Below are 20,296 nucleotides of genomic sequence, written 5' to 3' on the forward strand. Positions count from 1 at the left end.
TTTCGTAGTGGACATAATCAAAAATACAGCATCACTCTGGTCCATTTGATGTGCTCAATTTTTATTACCAACAATTAAATTGCCGTTATAAAAGCATCACTTCTTTTGTAAGACCCTAATGTTTATATCTCTTGCAAACACAAATTACATTGAATTTATAAAACTGTTTATTGGCAAAATTTAATGACTTCGTTTCGTAGTGGACATTTTGTGAGGGACACACCTTCTGAAATTAAAAAACCTTTATTGAAAGCTGTTTATTAAAATATGTTGGCTCTGAACATACTTTTGAATTTTTAAAGAACTTATGTAAAGTAAAAAAAACTTTATTTCTTCATATTTTTACGATATTTTAGAGTATGAATGTTGAACAGGCGGTCTAGGGATATGCAATATTGGTTGTTTTGGACCATTCAGGAGTCAATATCTTATCAATCCCTCTAAAAAAACTGTTTCTTTGCTTAAGAATGTTAAATCTAATTCAATGTACTGACTGCACAAAAAATTACTTGCAAAGATTAAACACATTTTTTTTTAAAGTGGCTGGGACAAGAAAATACGTTTTTATTGAAAAACGCCCATATAGTGACGTGCATCTGCTGAAATTTCAGCTAATAAAAGTTAATTTAAATCAAACAATGATAGTAGGTTATTAATACTAAAACAAATATTAACAACAAGTTGGTAAATAAACTATTTAAAATCTTTTTGTGGTAGGGGTTGATACTATCAATGAGGGTCTGGATGTTTCAACCTCATTACTAACTAGGTTGTCATTAATCTGCCTTCAACCCCTAGGGTATAAATGTGCATTTCATAATAAATAAATAAATTAATGCGTATTCTGCGAATTGTTCCTTATAAAATAGACCTAACAGTTCGACGGCACACATGGGGCAGATTGTTCGTTCAAAATGTTATATAGCGGAGGGACGTTGAGGATTACAAAATTATAGATATTATTGCCGAGCAGAGCAAGGTGAACATATGGAACGCTTAAATGACTATTTTAAGAATCATATATATTTTTTTTATTGAAGGAAGGTTGGAGAGCACACTTTGAGTTTCAAAGTTAAGGTATGGCAACTCTACCCTACCCCTGTGTACACATGGTACACGCCGCTACGTGTAGTATCGGGCCACCGTTTATCCTAATGTTTATAATCCATTTTGATTATTAAAACACCAAAGACGGCCTAATATTTTCCATTTTTTCGTACAAATTTGAATATCTGGAATAATCAGGAACTAGATCAATTGCATTACTGTATATCATATATGTTTGGTTTGTAATATAAGGTACAAGTATGGAGCAGCTAAATATCATTCATAGGTCGGTTTTATTACAGGCAGTAACTAAACGAAAATTTTAGTTCTCAATAACTACTTAACTGAATTCCCAACATGGCCATGTGCATTTTTATAGTTATTATTTTCGTAAGATGTTGTCTTAAGTTAAATTTACATATGTCAAGTTGCCTTTAGGAGAATTTGGTGTTGATCGCAGATCATTGATAGTCTTGTTAAGTTTAATCTCAACTTATCTAAACTAGAGGCGAATTAGATACATATAAGTTTTGCAGATTTACATGTATCCAGATTACACCTAGAGATACCCTATATATGATAAAACTTTTATAATTTATAACTATACAATTATACTGAGGAATTGTCCAGTGTAATCTCCCAAATCGAAATAATAAAACAGTTTATATAACAAACCAAAATTAACTTGAAAAGATTTGACAAATACTTGTTTAAATCGGCCACAAAAACAATTAGCAAATACCTCGAAATTTAACAATAGAAAATGCAGACTAGTTTACTGAATTAAACTGATGCAAGAATATTAGGTAAAATTGAAGAAGATTAATACATACAATATTATAAGATTATCTTAATCTTCCAAACTTAACTTTGACACATTCACCATTTCCTTTCTCAATTTTATAAACCTTTCACAATAAAAAATAAAAATAATAAAGTTCCTAACTGAATCATCACAAATACACACAAGAGTGCACACACTGAAATGTCTCGCCTTCTTTATTAATCATTGATATTATGTTGATAGTCCTAAATATAAAGCTTTATTAAAACTGTCACATAAACTTAACATGAACCAAGATAACTAAACATATACCAATGAACCATGAAAATGAGGTCAAGGTCAGATGAACCATGCCAGGCAGACATGAACATCTAACAATTCTTCCATACATCAAATACAGTTGACCTATTGCTTATAGTTTAAGAAAAACAAACCAAAACATAAAAAGTCAACACTGAGCAATGGATTGTGAAAATTAGGTCAAGGTCAAATAAAGACTGCGCTACTGACATATAGATCATAAAATATTTCCATACACCAAATATAGTTGATTAATGGCATATAGTATCAGAGAAAAACACCAAATCTGAAAAACTTTACTTTGACCACTGAACCATGAAAATGAGGTCAAGGTCAGATGGCATCTGCCCACTAGACATGCACACCTTTCAATCATTCCATACAACAATTATAGCAGACCTATTGCATAAAGTATGAGAAAAACAGACCAAAACACAAAAATCTAACTGTAACCACTGAACCATGAAAATGAGGTCAAGGTCAGATGACACCTGCCAGTTGGACATGTACAGCTTACAGCCCTTCCATACACCGAATATACTAGACCTACTGCTTATAGTATCTCAGATATGGACTTGACCACCAAAACTTAACCTTGTTCACTGATCCATGAAATGAGGTCGAGGTCAAGTGAAAACTGTCTGACGGGCATGAGGACCTTGCAAGGAAGGCACATACCAAATATAGTTATCCTATTACTTATAATAAGAGAGAATTTAACATTACAAAAAAGTTGAACTTTTTTTTCAATCAATCACTGAACTATGAAAATGAGGTCAAGGACATTGGACATGTGACTGACGGAAACTTCGTAACATGGGGCCTCTATATACAAAGTATGAAGTATTCAGGTCTTCTACCTTATAAAATATAAAGCTTTAAAGAAGTTAGCTAACGCCACCGCCGCCGTAGCCGCCGCCGTAGCCGGATCACTATCCCTAAGTCGAGCTTTCTGCAACAAAAGTTGCAGGCTCGACAAAAACCAGTGATTTTACTAAATTCTGTCCAAAAAAGTTTCAAAATCATATTTTTTCCATTTTTACACTGTGAGACATGAATCAACACTGACAAAGATGATCATATTTGTTTATGAGATTTTGAATATTAATTATTTGCCAAATAGAGCTCATCAGCTGCATTCTTACGTATCACTCACGGTGATTTGAGGAAGAATGAGCATTGATTACAACATGTACAACGATTCTGCACCGTGGTTCATTTCATACAATTTATTCTTTATTTTTCAACGTCGAATCAATACCAAGACAATGAAATAATTGAAGACCAGATGTGATTTTATTTATGTAAATTATATACATTAACATATGTCGCTATCTCTATATATAGGTTATATTCATGTCCAATGGTTGGTATGATTAAAATTTTAAATAAGAATGGATTTGCATTGAATTGAATAGGACTCGTACACTAGTGTTATTAGATATAGGAGCCGTTTAAGTACCGGTATATTTATATTCAAAACTTTGTAAAGGTTTGATCCAAATCAAGCTACCGACTACCTTTTACTTTTCTGGCCTCTTTAAATGCTAGAAAAATTTAATCGGTGTCAAAAATTGGAATTATTTATTGTCCATGTTGTAAAGCGTCTGTTTACATTGACCAGGAAATAGACCTATAAACGTAAAATGTCTGGTAGCGAATGTTTAGCCACCCAAGAGGAGTGCTTAGATGAACCTGAAGCAGACGACCGGACGTTAATGATTCCATTTGAGAATGACCAAGTGTTACAAGAGCAAAGCCACGCAAATTTGGAGCGTGACGACCACGAAACAATATTAAATTATGTATTCAAGGATAAAAGCAAATGGAAAGTTCTAAAATGCGGCGCACAAAAGACGAGGCTACTATTACTTGTAACTTTAATATGTGTTTTTTGTGTATTGCTGATATTATCTGTGATGGCTTTGATTAAAGTGAAGTCCGCATTGTCGAGCTAAAGGATTATGTAAAGCTAGTACGTTAGGTACGTATGATTGGCGAGTTACAAATGTATGTACCATACTACATTTAACAATTGTACACTAGAACATACAGTTGTGATAATTAACTGGTTTAAAGTGTCAAGAAATCCATTGAAATTCTATCAAATGTATAAAAAAAAAAAAAAAACAACAACAACAACAAAGGATTGGAATTTGCTTTAAGCAAGCAGATTGGTCAATGTTTCCAACGTTTTAAACTAAATATCCACTAAGATGGTTTTTTTTTCTCTCTGATATAGTTCAGATTCACTGCAATGATATTCTCCTGTGAACGTTGAACTACTGAATTATTTATGAACTGAACTTCACATTTTTTTATTCTCATTCTTGACTACCTTCAAATATACATGTATGTAAAATATGTAAAGATCTATTTTAAAGCGACAGGATCAATATTAAAACATCTAAATGACACTATTGATAGACAAATATACTTTGGAGTATACATCTGAAATTGAATACATATCTTTCAAACATAGGTATATCTACATATATACTTTATTCTGATAAACCGATGACCATCATGTAGATACAAAGGTACACAGTAGAGCATAGACATTTTACAATAATATTAAAGTACATGTTGAGGAAATATATAATAGTACAAGGTTCGTATGTTGAGGAAATAAACAATACAACAGAGATACATAAATATGTGTACATGTTTATAAAAATGTGCAGTGTATATTAAATAGAAGACCTTAAACAGGAGGAACGAGGGAGAATCCACTTATTCGTTTATAACTCTAAAAGGCTTACACAAACGTCTAAGCTTAAATTGTTTAGATGTATACATAATTTTCATGAACATTTTTAGTGAGATTTTGTCCTTTTCTTTCTGTTGAAAAAAAGTTGCATTTGAGGAGGCAATGTCTTTCAAAAGCAAATTGTATATTTTCGACCCAGATATCTTTCGAGTCGATTAAAAAGGGGGGGAAACGTTTAAGTTTTATTTCATTTTATTTTTGAACTGACTGGAAAGAGTACACAACCTTTTAAAATGCATGGATTTTTGTACTATTTAGGATAATATTTCAAGGCATTTGGGCCTTCTATTATGTAAACAACTAGAATTTTAAGCCTATTTGAAAGAAATGGCATACGTCTCTACAAGCTTAACTTTCAGCAGCAATTTTTGTAGGGGTCTCATCTAACAATCAAATGTATTTATAAAATTAAAAACATGATAATGAAATATTTGGCATAAATAATCAATATCTGATAATTGTTGATACAAAAAATGGGGCTAAAGATACCAGAAAGACATTCAAGTTCACAGATTGAAACAAACCGACAAACCATTCCTTAAAAAAAAACAGATAAATAAAAGTACACAAGAAACAACATATATAAAAACTAAAACAACACGAACCCCATCAAAATCTTGGGGTGGTGTCGGGTGGTACGGAAGGGTAGGTAGATCCTGCTACACATGTGGTACCCGTCGTGTTGTACAAATGACTTTTTCTACTCAGAATGATTTTACAGCTTGTTACAAAATACAAAATGCTGTACATAAATCCGAGTAAAAATGTTGTTAAGTATCAAAGACTACCAAAGAATTACCATTCATGCCAAATATTTCATTCACATGTTTTTAAAATTGAGTTGCTTTTTCGTTGACATACATCACGCATCGTATTTTATTCATTCCATACAAACGTTGAAAAATAAAACTGATGTGTAAAAACAAAATAAAATGAGTGCACAATTCCATTTTCATCCTCTCAGAGAATATCATGAATATTGTACATATGCTACACAGGCACTTGTCTCAGATTTTCCCCTTATATATACATTGATATAATATCGGTTATATAAATGTATATAGGGGGATCTGAGACAAGTACCTGTGGTATGCTATGCACAGTTCGTCATAGTCTTATTTTAGCTCTTAATTTGAATGAAAGTTGAATACAAATACATTATTTATGAAGTAGCTACACAATACAAACATGACAAGATCGATAGAGATATAAACTGTTGACGGGTATCGAAAAACCTATAAAGTGTGCATTGTACTATCATGTGCACTTTGAATAGAATAAATAACCATGAAAAACGTTGTGCGATTTAAACTTGAATTATATACACAGTCAAATCCGACTCACTATCATGATTGATTGTGTATCTAAAAGTGAATTTTAAAAATATGCAAACATATAAAAGTGAATATATAACATGACAGAACGTGTTCAATATAGAAGTGTATCACAAGAGGATACTGGTGTATCACAAGAAGATACAGATGACGAACTTCTAGGGGACCATAAAGTGACGAACGGAAGTACAGTAACAATATTAGGGGGTGATGAGACAGGGACTGTATCAGGAAGTAATGTTCGTTTGACTGAAGCTAGTTCTTCATATAGTAATCACAAGAGAATCCAGGAATGTATTTGTAAACCAAAGAACAGGAAAATTGCAATAGGAATTCTGATATGTACATTCGTTATTATTGTTCTCATTTTATTGGGTGTTGGATTAAGTAATATAAATCTTAAGCATTCTGTTCATGATCCGGATAAGCATTCAAAGGTTTGTTTTTTTATTCTTTATTTGATAATCAAAGTAAATGTCTGAACTCGCAGTGATAGCCTGCTATCAGTACATATCACCATTATGTCACAAAGGACATAAGCAGCGATAGCCTGCTATCAGTACATATTACTTATTAACATGTCACCAAGGACTTACTAGTCAGTGTAAAATCTAAAAGAACAAGTAAAGTACACTTTAAAAGCCATGCAAGCAGTATACATGTCTAAGGCGGGTCTAATTAAGGCCTGAAATATCAAGTTTAAATTAAAGTTACAGTGACCAAACAAGACAATGACTAACAAGTACTATTTGTTACAGAGTATCTTAATATAATTATATCAATGTGCCTAGCAACTTCAAACTATAGAACTTTGCTTATTCAGGAAGATCAAGTATAACAAAGTGTAATATGTTTACCTTTGTTTATTACTGCAATATAATGTCATTATTTTCTCTTTCAGACTAAAGTTTCTAGCAATGGTTGATGAAGTTTCAGTAGTATATTTTGAAAAGAAACAGTACTTTACACAAACTGAAGACAGCAATCCAGATGATTTGTTGGGAAATATTGTTGATGTGTATGGAAAGAAATATTTCAAAACATAAACATATACTTCGCCTTGTACCAGAGACAATGACCAGATGTACTTTTCTCATTGAAGAAATCCAGAGTTGAATTAAGGAACATTGTATTATAGTGAATAAAATATCTTATCTTCACAAAGTTTTATCCAATATATACATTCAAAATTTAAAATTACTGCACACAATAGGACTATCAACTTATTTGTTTTAGTATATAGACCAAACAAAAACAACTCCAACTGGATTTTTTCAAATTGACTCAAATTACAGTGCCACAATAAAATCAAATACAAAACTATGATCAGATTACTCATTGATTATTTATATTTACTTTCCCTAAAATGGCTTACTTTCTCCAATATTTTGTCATTTTTAAAATAGTGGCCTGAACTAATGAACTATAAAAATAGATGTTCATTGATCCTTGTTGCCTGTCCGATCAACTGTTATATCCTGGAATTGTTAACAACAACTACATATAATTTTTATCATTTTAACCAATTCACTTTCTTGTGGAAACTGAAAAAGATGGCCTGTCTCATTTTTTTATTTTGCAAAGATTATTGTTAGTTTGTTGTTCAACATTGATTTGCAAATATTTTTATACCTTTAGACCACATTCAGTTCAAAGATGATGCCATACTTCAGTACAGTCTTAAGTATATTGAGTGTTGGCTGTTTAATATCCAGATGGTATAGTCTTGGATGTACTGTGGATTTATTATTACTCTTGGAACACCAATTTTATATTTTTCATTGGTGAATGTTAAACATGAATTCTATTTAGCTGAGTACACATTTTCTATTTTAATTTCTTGCTATATGCAAACTTAGCAACACCACAAAACTAAGTATCCATGAAAACATATTTTTCCTAAATCCAAGGAAATTGGTATTTATAGTCCACAATAATTTCCTGTTTTAAATATGGATGGAAGAAGATATAAAATAAGGTCAAAGGAATAGATACACAATGACACAAAAAAGCAAAGGACTTTCAAGGTTGACATAAGGTCTTCAGCAATAGACAAAATGCTTTTTATTCTACAAGATAAAAAATTAACACACGGGTTTACTTCTTCTTTTATTTGGAATGTCAAGTTTTCCTGATAGTTTTCAGTAAAGTTAACAAAAGATTGAGACATTATACACACTGTTGGTACCAAAATGTTTTATCCTCATATCATCAAAATTTATACATACAAATAATTATTCAGTTCACATTTGTTTAATGCTACTACAATGTATAGAAAAGCCTGCAATTATAAATATAGATGATTACTTGTGTCCCATTATCATTCATATTCAAGCAGTTTAGTTGTTTCATACAATGTATATGGCAGAATTTCATTTATAACACCCACTGATTTATTTTGTCTAATACATTTACTCTTTAGATTTCATTCTGTAAAGTCAATGAAAGAAAAAAAAGATGCATTAAGTTCTCAAAATGGTTCCAAAAGGGTGCATCTTCTGAGTAGAATTTTTTTTTTGAAAATTGTAAACAATTATATATTTTAAATAGTAATAAAAAAACAAAATACATCAGTATTATAATAAGAGCAGTACTTCAATACAATTTAACGATTCCTTACCCGATATCTAACCATGAGTTGGTTAAAAGTAGATACTGTGGCAGGAAATCTTTAACAAAACTTCAAAAACATCAATAATCTCAAATACTTAAAACCTTAAATAAACATACATTTTGGTAGAATGTCAACATACAATTCTGCTTTGTTATGTTTTATGATATCTTACAATTCAGTTATTCTCTAATTTAAAGACCCTGATATTGACACTTTTCTATCCTTTTTTGATACTGTTTAGAGATGTATTTTTTTGATAATTTTTTGCTATTTTTTTTTAATTTAAAGTTATTACATAATGATACTAGATGACAGATTATAATTATAGTTCTTTCATTTTTTTTCAAGAAATTTAGGATTTCATATATAAATTGTGTGGAGATGAAATCATTGGTGATAAATAAATATAAATAACATAAAAAAATAAATCATTAACTATATTTCAACAAGAGTATACATACACATCTATAAAAAAATATCCAAAACCACTTTACTTTTAAAGTATAATAAATAATAACTAATTTACTACAAACTTAACTAATCACAGAAGAATTCATATTATGCTGTATTTGAAATGGTCAACATGGCAACTGTATTAATATCTGTTGGTGAACTTGAAAAACTATGAGAAGAGGTTTTATACAATGTCCTGCATTTTTGTAGATGGCGGTCAGTATAATGCTCCTATAAATCGATACTCTGGCTTTGAGCCAAAAAGAGCAGAGGCGGATTTAGGGGGGGGTGCTAGGGGGCCCGCCCCCCCTTTTTGGGAAAAAATTTGGTTGCTTATATAGGGAATCACTGAAGGGTGACTGGAGCAGGCCCCCTCTTAGGTCAGTCAGTGGGCCCCACTTATGAAAATTTCTGGATCTGCCACTGAAGTGTCAAATATTGTAAGCCCTGTTTGACTAAATGCAGCCAATTTTTAAATACTAATTCTAAAAAAACATAAAATTGTTACCAAAAATAGAAAAGTTGTCTTGTAGAGACTATAACAAATATTTTTAAGAATAAAAGTTAAAATGTAAAAATGCAAAAGGTAACAAAGTTATTTTGTTTTTTTTATCTCTGAATCTTTTTAAAGAAATGTATAAACAAATCTTACCAACTAGTAATATGGCTACTTTAAAGTATAAGCAATGATTCATATATAATTATAAATTATATCATTAAGGGAATAAATAAAAAATCACTGTTGGTTTTTTTTAAGCTGAACTTAATATAATATGCATGTATACACACAATATATTGCACCTAGTCATAGACAAAAGTGTATTTGTAGATGTGTCAAACAAGAACAAATATAATCCTTCTATATTTTTGTTGTTTTCAAAATTTTAACAGTAAAAAAAAATTGAAAAAGATTTGCGTAGTTCAAGGTTGCTCATTTTAAACATACAATTGTGTTTGGCCCCTCTCATTCTGGCGTATTTTTTTGTATGAAAACTTTTGAATACATAATAGTAATGACTTGGTGGGGGAAAGAATAAATAACACTCACAGAAAATCTATTGTAAACATAACAACATAATAAACAAACCAGTACATAAATATATATCTTTATCGCTAATTTATATCAAAGAAAAAAATATACCTTTAAATTTCAACTTAAAATTGAGTAGTATGTAAAAAGATTTCACAGATCATCAGATTTCAAAACTAATGGCACAAAACAAACCATTAAACAATAACAATAAAGAAAGAGACAGAATAACTTTACTAGTAACAAGATTTCCAATATAGTCATTAGAATGCCAGATATATTCCTGCTTCAAACTGAGACTCAAACTTGAGGATGACACAAAAGGTAACTGTCATTCAAACCTTATTTTTCACCATTGAATCATATATAAACATTAAAATTATGGAAGGATGCCATTTTTATATAACTTACCTGGCAACAGTTAGGACATAACTATAAATTATAATACTTTTAAATTTTTTAGCAGTCATATTTCTATAGAATTTCTACAAATCTAAAAAAAATAAAAACTGTTTTTGACAGTATTTTGATTGACGTTGTATGTTGAAAGATCATATGGACTTAATGATAAAAGTGTGAATTACACAAGTTCTTCCTAAACTTATAACTCAGTATGTTTTGATTTATGTTCCTTTGACTTTTGACCTTGATGACTGGCAGAATCTGCAGTTGGCTTATATTTTCTATCCACTTCAGGAGGGGAGGTAACTTTGCCCTCATTTCCTTCAGGATGATCCTTATGCCTTCTTCCTCCACCGGATTTATAAAGGCGTGTTTTATGAAGGGCCACCAATTCTTCTCTTATCTGCAAGAGTACATTCATATATATTAATGTTAACAAGATTTTAAATTGAGTTTTATAAGCAACATTTGCAACATAAATAATTTACTTACATAATTTTTTGAATGTTTAAGTTAATTGAAATACACATTTATTTTCATGTCAGAATTTGTTTCTTAAATCAAAAAAGAACAGTGAAAGGTAATTCTTTAAAACATATTATTTATAAAATATAGTTATATCCAAACCCTAAGTTCTTTGTGGTGGTGAACCCTGTATGTTTAAAGGCTCTTATGTCCGAGGGGATTATCAAAATATTTCAATATTTAAATATGTGTCTAGCACTTTTTCAATAAAAACCGATCAAATCAACCTTATAACATTTTTCAATACTAGATTCCTAAATTATGATAAAAATTTCCATTTTGATACTAACTACACATTTGTTTAAATTCAATATTAACCACTACTGAGGCTGAACAATATTTTACAGCATGTGTCTTAGTTTAAATTTGAAATGAAAAAATAAATGAAGTGTCAGTTAGCTTACTGACAATATGCTCAGCTCACACTACCTTATTTTCATGTTAATGGAACAAAAATCTGGGTCGAATTCCTGGCTTGGCATATATTTTTTTAAGTTCTCACATCTGATATAATGAACATGTGTTAAGTTTAAAGTTGATGTGACCACAACTTTATTGAAAACCTTCTCAACAAAACACTTTAATATGATAAAGGCTATTGGACAAACACAGGGACACACAGACATGAAAAAGTAATATCCCCTTACTACCATATGTAAGACATTATATATTTACAATATGTTAGGTAAAAATGTTAGGCACATATATAGTTCAATATATGATGGGATTAAAATAATACTTTGACTCTACATCCACATATCTTCTTTTATGATCGTAATCTTATAATTTAATTTTGGATGTGACATGTCATTTGATTGTGTGAATTTTTTTGTTTATCAGACACTAGACATTTAGAATTAAATTATAAGGAGTTACGGTTATACTTTTTTCTGTCTATTTAAAATAACATTTTATTATTCTGTACACTTAACAACCAGTAATGGGTCTATGATGCTCTTTCTTCAGTCAAAAACAGTACTGAATAAACAGAAAGTATAACATTACAAGATTTCTGTCTTGCAGAACAGTACTGATATATACAAGTGAAATGTACCAAAAATTGTGAGTAAATTCTTGGTAGTGTAGACAGAAAGAATACAGTATTTTTTTAAATAGTATCAAATGTTTATTCTGATGTAAATAACATTTCATTTACTTACTTCATCCTCCTCAGAGTCCAGATTTTTAGCCTCAACCTTAGCTCTTACTTCTTCTTCATTAATTTCTCTCCCATCTTTATCAAAACCTGTAAAGTTAGGCAAATAACCGTAAGCAATCTGATTTTATTTACTATTATATTTTATTTAGCTTTCTTAACTTTACATCTAGAAACCTCATGGAAGGTTATTTTTAGAATAAATGAGGAATGTGTCCATGTTACACTGATGATGCCCCCACTTGCATATCATATAAAATTATAAAGGGACATAGTTGAAACGGTAAAAACGACACTTCTAAAATTGTACTTGATCTCCGTTTTGTGATCATAAGTTTCCTATCATTCGGTTGAGGCAAACTAAAGTTCATTATTGTAAGAGAACGGAAATGAAAAATTTAGTTATTTTCCCATTTTTAAGGGGCATAACTCTAAAAAAGATAAAGTAATACCATCAAAATTCAAACTTGATCTGTATTTTTTATAAGTATTTTGTGTTAGTTTCATAAGATTTGTTTTAGGCAAACTAAATCTAGAGAAAGGAAACAAACTTAGGGATGTACGGAAGAATGTAAGTACATGTGGACATGGGTAAACTTTATTGTCCCCACCGCTACGATGGGGGCATAAAAATGTGTTGTGTGTATAAAAATCATACCATATGCTCTTTGTTATTTAATTTATCTTTAATCATCCAAATGCATTGCATACATTTTAGATATTTTGTATACTACTTTCAGATATTAAGGCTCTCTTACAATCAATCTAAAACAAAAGGTCTCACATCACTTTCATAGTTTAGTGAATCCCAACCAAGTTTATCCAAATATAAAATATCCAGTTTAGAACTCACCAACACCATGTTCCTCTACAATTCTTTCTCCCTGATTTCTATGCTTCTTTTTCTTCTTTCTTTCATTTTCTTTGTCTATTAATGACAGGAAATCATAACCATGCTTCTTTGGCTTCCAGTCTCCTTGTTCTAATACCTCTGTAAATATTAAAGATACTCCAAACTTCTGTTCTACTGAGCAATAACATATAACTCTTCTAATCTTATAAAGACTAAGGTTGTTTTGGTGTTGCTTTCAATTGAGAATGCCTCTCTGTAACCTACACATGTTTCTTTTAATTTTGTTTGTTACTGGTCAAGATACTATCGGTTTTTTTTTTATTAATTTTTACCACTTACAAAGACAAATCATGCTAGAATTTGCATGACAAATTCACAATAATTTTTATCTCAATAACCAAATGTGGTATGATAACAAATGAGCAAGCTGTCCAAGAAGACAAGTAAAAAGGTGTGAACAATTACAGGGCATGAAAAACATACAGGTTAAATTGATCTGGTAATACAATTTTGTAACACATTTGTCGTAATTCCAAATTAAAGCTAGCAATATGCAGTTTGACTTTATACTGGTCACAATTTTTAGCTGTGTTGTAACAAAAGCAACATATTTATGGAAGTTTGACATTTCTTTAATATTTGCACATTATGATGATATTTTGAATTTATTGTATGTAAATATTCTTTTTCTATAAATTGATAATACAAACTAGATGGTTCAATTTTCTCGTCCATGACACTGGTCAACCATACAGAAACGCTATCTTCCACTGGATATTCATCCTTGTTATTAAATACAATTCCCTGGAAATAATCATCAGAAAAATCAGTAACAGGAATAAAAATTAAAACCATAGAAGGGGCCTCTAAAATGCAAATCTGTTAAAAGGTCAATAGAAGTTGTAATATCTAATATCTATACCCAATATAGGGTCTGGAGCTGAGTGACTGCATGGATCAGTAACAACATAATTAAATTTGAAAAGGATGTGTTGAAAAAATCATAAGCTATTGCACAGATACAATTTTAGCTGCACGTCCCCTTCAGTGGGAAGTAAAATTAATTATCACGTTGTATATTGTATTGGTTGCAGTTGATTCAACCACGATTCTGGACAAAGGAAGATAACTCAAATTATCAAAATTACTTTTAAAACAATGATATTGTTAATTTTTTGAACAGATACCCTTACCAAAGTTATGTAATTTTCCTGACAAGTATAACATCATTTTGTGCCATGAATATCAGAGTGTTTATTTCATTGATAAAGTTCTTGGAAATGTTCATGGAAAGGGTGTTTAGAATGTTATGATCAATGCACTATATTTGGTGCATCTCAAATGCAGACAAACCTTGGAAAATAAAGATTCAAGTCAGTACCATAGGGTTTTGATTGCATTTTAAGCAATCTCTACCCAAAAACCAAAGTACTCAGATGTATAAACTTACAGGTCATCATAGAACGTTTTAATCTTTATAGTTTTTAGAGGACAATGGTATCAAAAGAAAATTCAAACTCATAAGTAGACAATAAACTGACAACAGCATGGCTAAACAAGAAAAAGACCAATATACACACAATAGTACACAAAACATAAAAAACTTAAGACTGAGGAATACAAAACCCACCAAAACTTGGGGTGATCTCAGAGCTCCAGAAGGGTAAGTATATCCTGCTCCATATGTGGCACCTGTCCTGTTACTTAAGTACAAATCCAGTAATAAGTCAGTAGTTCCCTTTTAGGGAAAAGGGAACCATATTGAAGTTACAACATTTGTTTGGGCTTTTCATAAATTTATTTACCATCAAGAAATGAAAACATAGTGTTCTTTTGAAAATATTTCATCTATCAAAAACTTAGTAAATGTATCTATATCTATATGCATGTCTGGTTAACATGCAATGATTGTATATTTTCATTCTTATTTGTACAATTTATATCATTATAAAATCATTTATAACTTACCTTTTTCAGATCTACATAACATATTTCTGGTACCCTGTTATCTTTATCATATTCATTTAAAACAGATCTACCAACAGACTTGGAATCAGCACTAGAAAAGAAAAAAAAGGTTCTTTATGTTTTTGTTTTTTATTTCACTCAAGAGTATGGCATTGCTCATGAGTTCAATTAAATATAATCAAGCTGTGTTGTACCATGCAAAATGATTGTAGTGGTGAATTATAACAAGTGAAGTCCCAAAACCTTTCAGATACCTGAATTTAAAAAAAACAAAAAGTCAAAGTTGTTCTAAAGTAATGTTTGGGATATAGTGACCAAATTATAAGAGAGGTTTATTGTAGTTATAAAATTGAACTGAAACAAAGCGTAAGTTCCTAATTAATTAATTTAATAACAATTTTAGTTCCTCATTTTGTCTTCCAAGCATGAAATGAAGATCACCGAAGATTAAAATGTCAAACTAAAATATGTTTGATTAATGTTGTACTTTATAAAACAATAATGATGCTGAAATAGTATTGATATAAATTATAATATGATGTGCTTCAGTCGCTTTCTGAACAAACCCATGCTCTAAATGGAACAAAATTTGTTTGCACATGTGTATATTGACTTCTTCAGAATAATGAATTTTATCAAATTATCATGCACTTAATATATTTCCTTAACTTTAAAACACTTTTAAACTCTAAAATGGTGCACATGATGTTACTAATTCATTTATTATGACTGTAATCTGTTGCATTCCGAAATTGACATATTTGACCAAGATACACAGTGCCAGCCGTTTGCTAAAGTACAACCAAAAAAGTGGGGTTCATGGAAGAGCATACACAAACACTTTTACACTAGTACTTATCGAACATAGAAATAACCTTAATTGTCCTATTCAAAATCGAAATAATTGATGCAAGCTATATTTTATTGTAGTTTTAACATGGGTAGGCATTTTATTCATGTTATATTAGCCCTCACTATTGCTCAGGCAAATATAATCGGGATTATAATGCCTACCATGCTAAAATTACAATAAAGTATAGCTTGCATCAATTATTTCTTAAACAAATGTATAAAAATACATATCTATTTGTATTTACATAGATAGACAAATAAAAATCTATATGATCTGGCCACATTTAAAGAGAGGCATAGAAATATTCACTTACTTCATCCAAACAAATTGAAGCATGGGCAATTTGCTAGATAAAACTATCTCCTCCATGACTTTCTTCAGTCTAGCTGATTCCTGGTACTCATCTAGAAACAAGATTACAAATGGCTTCTGTTGTCTGTACAGCGCTGGAAACCATTCCACTGTTAACTCAGGCTACAAACAAAACAATGTATGCATATAAATAAACATGAAATTCCGTTCAATTATTGAGATATTCATCAAATCATTTTACAATGTATCATCAAATAATAAAATAAGAAATATCAAATAGGTCAAATTTTCAAGCATATTTTTTTTTCTAAAATGAAAAGAATTCCAAAATTTGCGCTGAAAACTGTAACAATGACCTCTTTTCAATAAAGGCAGTTCTTTGCATTTATAATATTGTTTTCCAGTAATGAAGACTTTTACTAGGCCATCAATGACTCTTTGAATATCCAATCTTTGATTAAGCATTCACTGATTAAATTGTGTTTGGCTACACCTTTGAGAAATAAACTAAAGCATAACAATCACAGGAAACTTTGATTTTAATTTTCTCCCTTCAACAACTTCCACCAATCAAATTTTCCTCAAAAATTCTTACCATAGATGGGATACTGGCTTTGATTATAAAATCCTTCATTTCAGTAACTTCTAATTTACCAATATATACTACATGTGGTTTGAGAATGTCAGACCTTCTTAGTACAACTATAGATGGAACTTTAAGTTTAAAGTCTGGTCTGAAAAAGAATAATTGTAACTTAAATCAGTAGAAATGATTGAGTCTGTAGTTATAATATAACATTTCACTATATATTTATTTTTTTAGAGCAGTCAGTCATTGACCTTAGATATATGTACAAACATAAAAACCATAAACTATTATTCATCATGTTCATAGTCTTCAATTTAAAATGGGTGATTTCAGTGAAACATACTAATGTATATTTTTAGCATTTATTATTTGGTGTTTTTTTCCTCTCATAAATCAAATTATATATTACCTTAAACTTTACAGTTCATCAGTGCCAATACAAATTTTCAAAGTAAACAAGTAAACAGACAGAGAATGTTAATGTTGTGATATTGTCTCTGATTTTAGTTGAAGTTCAATAAATTTTAACACACTTGGTCTAGACCAGTAACATTTCTTCATGAATTTTACTCTAAGTTCCTTATATTTAAACTCATATTACAATAGAAGTATCAAAGTACATAAGTCAATTTACTTCGGTAAAAAATATTATGAAACAAAATATTGAAATACTGCTTTATAAGCTAGCCCTTTTTGTGAAACATACATTTTACTGGCAGCTCCATCATTGTTGTAGGCAAAAGTCATAGTATCTTCTAGCTGACTGGCTACACTTTTAAATACTTTTAATTCTGAAAATATTAAGAGATTTGTTGTAATAATACCTATGTTTGTAGATGCCTTACCAGATAAGTACAGATATCTCACGTATGTAAACCTATGCATTTAAATTTCAACTGAAGATATATTTTGTAACTTTGTTATAAAAAGAAAGACAACTCTGATTTGTCTTGTGTAAAAAAATTATGTTCTGTCATCTCTTAGCATCAAAATGTACATTGTACGAACACACTTGGGAAAATATTTGCCAATCTGCAATTACTGGTAACTAGGTATTTCTGTTGTCTATAGTAATCATATCATAATATAATCTGCAAAGATCATGCCCCTGTTTTAAACACAATTTACAGTGTTTTTTATTAAACAGATGTGCCATGTAATTAAAAGATTTATAAACATAGTACTATTGTGGAACACTGCATACAACCCCAATTTTCCCCAAATGTTTTTTTTTGTTCTTTAAGCATTAAATTGCTTATTTATACCACAAACCACTATTCATTCATGTTTAATCTTGATAAAAACATTAAGTTCACAAATCAATAAAATTTAACACCTTCTTTCTGTTACTTTTATATTAAAGAGGTATATCATTTATGCTGTTGAGTTCTAACAGTTTTGAATGCATTCTTTAATCCATGCTTAATATATATACCAATAGACCTTTTATGTTAAAATAGTCTTCTTTGTTTTTGCACCTTTTTATTTTTGTTTTGGTTGTTTCATCTTCATAATGGTATATCCATCACATTAAACATCACAAAAACATGTATATAACAAAATAGTACTAACATAAATCATACAAAAATGTAAAAGTGTTTACCTGTATGATGTGACTTATCTAACAATGCCATGACAACAGTTTCGGTAACAACCTGTTTACTATTTGGTAATACACCATTCATCAAATCCATGATTGATGTTGAATCTACTAAATTTACTGGGTTAGACTGATTGAGCCTGTACATAAAGTAAAAGAAAATTTAAAAATTTAATACATGTATGCTATATTTAATAATTTTAATTTTGGATTACCAATGTTGTAATTTGCCTGGAATTTGAAATTTTCATCTTTTCATAAATTGTTTGGTGTTTGAGAACTCATACTGCATATGATCCTATCAATCTTTTGTGAATTATAGTAAATAAAGTTTAAATTAACTTTGCATTACTTTAAAAGCAGCTGATCAAACTAAGAACAGCCTTTAAAATTCTCAAGTCTAGACAACTTTGAAAAAAAATCAGAATGAAAAGTAAAATAAAAAAAGTCAACTTCAACACAATTTTTTCATAACAAATAATTCATGGCAATTCTTTTAAAAAAAACTTACAATTTGACAGTTGTAACAACAGCTTTGCTATCTAACAACCCTTTGTAATCCTTCAACATCTTTCCATTACGGTACATCCTCATGGTGGGATATATGTTAATCTTTTCATTACCACAGACATCTGTCCAATCATGACAGTTGACCCGGGTCAGAGGTCTAGCTGGGTCACTCTCTATCTCTTTAGAAGCATCAGCATAAGCATACAAGAATGCCATACTCTTGTCATCAACTGAATATAACAAACAAACAAAAATAATAAATAACAAAAGCATATGCCTACTGTGAATTCATTTTTTTCATGGATACTTATTTTAGTGGATTGAGCTAAAAATTAAATTACTGTGGATATTTGATTCTATGGTTCTCCTAAAATTCTACATACAAATACACTCAACATATATTCCAGGATAGATATTTTATATTTGCATGTTTCATCTTCAAAAAACTCATCAGTGACATTCACATAAAAAAGTTTTAAAAGGCCAAATAAAATATGAAGAAGAGCATTATGGACCAAAGCCTATGGAAAATGTGTACTCCCTTAAATATTTTAATTTAGTCAAGTTGATAAAGTATTCCCTCAAAGCAAATGAAAATTGGTATCCTTTGACGAATAATGATTCCACAGCATTTGTTTCTGTTGAGGTAGATTCATGGTATACCACCATCTTGCATTGTACAATCACAGTACAAAATCGGTCTAGTTATTTGCCTAAATCTGCAAATGTGGAGACAGATTTGCAATTCAATGGTTAGACTTTTTTCCATTTTAAGAAAAATTATTAATTAATCGTATGATACCAAATATTTTAACAAATATCATTTTTGTTTGTTTTACAATCATTTTTTCCAAATGTGCCATTTAAGGGGAGATAACTCTTTTAGTACAAAATTTATACTGGTCTAATAGGGAAATTTTTTATTTTTACTTGTAGCAAGAAAACAAGTTCGATGGCACCATGTTTTCTTTTTATTTTCTTAAAACATATTATGAAACCTTTCTTCTCACAATTTATTTCTAAATTCTATCTCATAGAACTTTTTTAATGCACACTAATGTGTATTTTCATGAACAAACTAACCAATTTTTGGCAATTTTCAACGACTCATAGCTTGAAAAATAGCAAGGTGACCCATACTTATTATTAAATTTTTGAGAAGAGCATAGTAAAAACTTCATTTTGACAAATTATAA

The 20,296-nt window shown here is 30.1% G+C and overlaps 2 protein-coding genes across 3 annotated transcripts in view; one reads left to right on the forward strand and one right to left on the reverse strand.

The window, feature by feature from the left end:
• The first annotated feature begins 3,527 nt into the window (after positions 1-3,527).
• LOC134712244 (uncharacterized) lies at positions 3,528-7,498 on the forward strand. 2 transcript variants are annotated; one of them, XR_010106271.1, is made up of 2 exons: positions 3,528-4,115; positions 7,137-7,498. XR_010106271.1 is itself a non-coding variant. In XM_063573591.1 (2 exons), the coding sequence occupies exons 1-2, from the start codon at positions 6,316-6,318 to the stop codon at positions 7,158-7,160; spliced, it is 381 nt and encodes a 126-aa protein (XP_063429661.1). In that variant the 5' UTR covers positions 6,079-6,315; the 3' UTR covers positions 7,161-7,498. The 2 variants fall into 2 exon arrangements, 1 of the variants encoding a protein (XP_063429661.1); XM_063573591.1 differs by lacking the exon at positions 3,528-4,115 and adding an exon at positions 6,079-6,672.
• An 827-nt stretch (positions 7,499-8,325) lies between these two features.
• The window catches only part of LOC134712243 (thioredoxin domain-containing protein 16-like), a 29,384-nt gene continuing 17,413 nt past the window's right edge, over positions 8,326-20,296 (reverse strand). Inside the window, exons 11-20 of the mRNA XM_063573590.1 lie at positions 19,102-19,330; positions 18,594-18,730; positions 17,697-17,781; positions 16,997-17,135; positions 16,403-16,563; positions 15,237-15,327; positions 13,979-14,072; positions 13,269-13,406; positions 12,420-12,505; positions 8,326-11,137 (exon numbers count right to left, since the gene is read on the reverse strand). Coding sequence (XP_063429660.1) covers positions 10,934-11,137; positions 12,420-12,505; positions 13,269-13,406; positions 13,979-14,072; positions 15,237-15,327; positions 16,403-16,563; positions 16,997-17,135; positions 17,697-17,781; positions 18,594-18,730; positions 19,102-19,330 — 1,364 coding nt within the window. The 3' untranslated portion in view covers positions 8,326-10,933. The remainder of the gene's footprint in view (positions 11,138-12,419; positions 12,506-13,268; positions 13,407-13,978; positions 14,073-15,236; positions 15,328-16,402; positions 16,564-16,996; positions 17,136-17,696; positions 17,782-18,593; positions 18,731-19,101; positions 19,331-20,296) is intronic.

This window comes from Mytilus trossulus, chromosome 3 (assembly GCF_036588685.1).
Source record: "Mytilus trossulus isolate FHL-02 chromosome 3, PNRI_Mtr1.1.1.hap1, whole genome shotgun sequence".
Lineage (NCBI taxonomy): Eukaryota > Metazoa > Mollusca > Bivalvia > Mytilida > Mytilidae > Mytilus > Mytilus trossulus.

Excerpts from the sequence above, each read along its gene's own strand:
- LOC134712244 (XM_063573591.1), top strand. The coding sequence starts at position 6,316 with ATGACAGAACGTGTTCAATATAGAAGTGTATCACAAGAGGATACTGGT. Across the intron at positions 6,673-7,136 it reads ATCCGGATAAGCATTCAAAG|ACTAAAGTTTCTAGCAATGG; the intron begins GTTTGTTTTTTT and ends TTTCTCTTTCAG.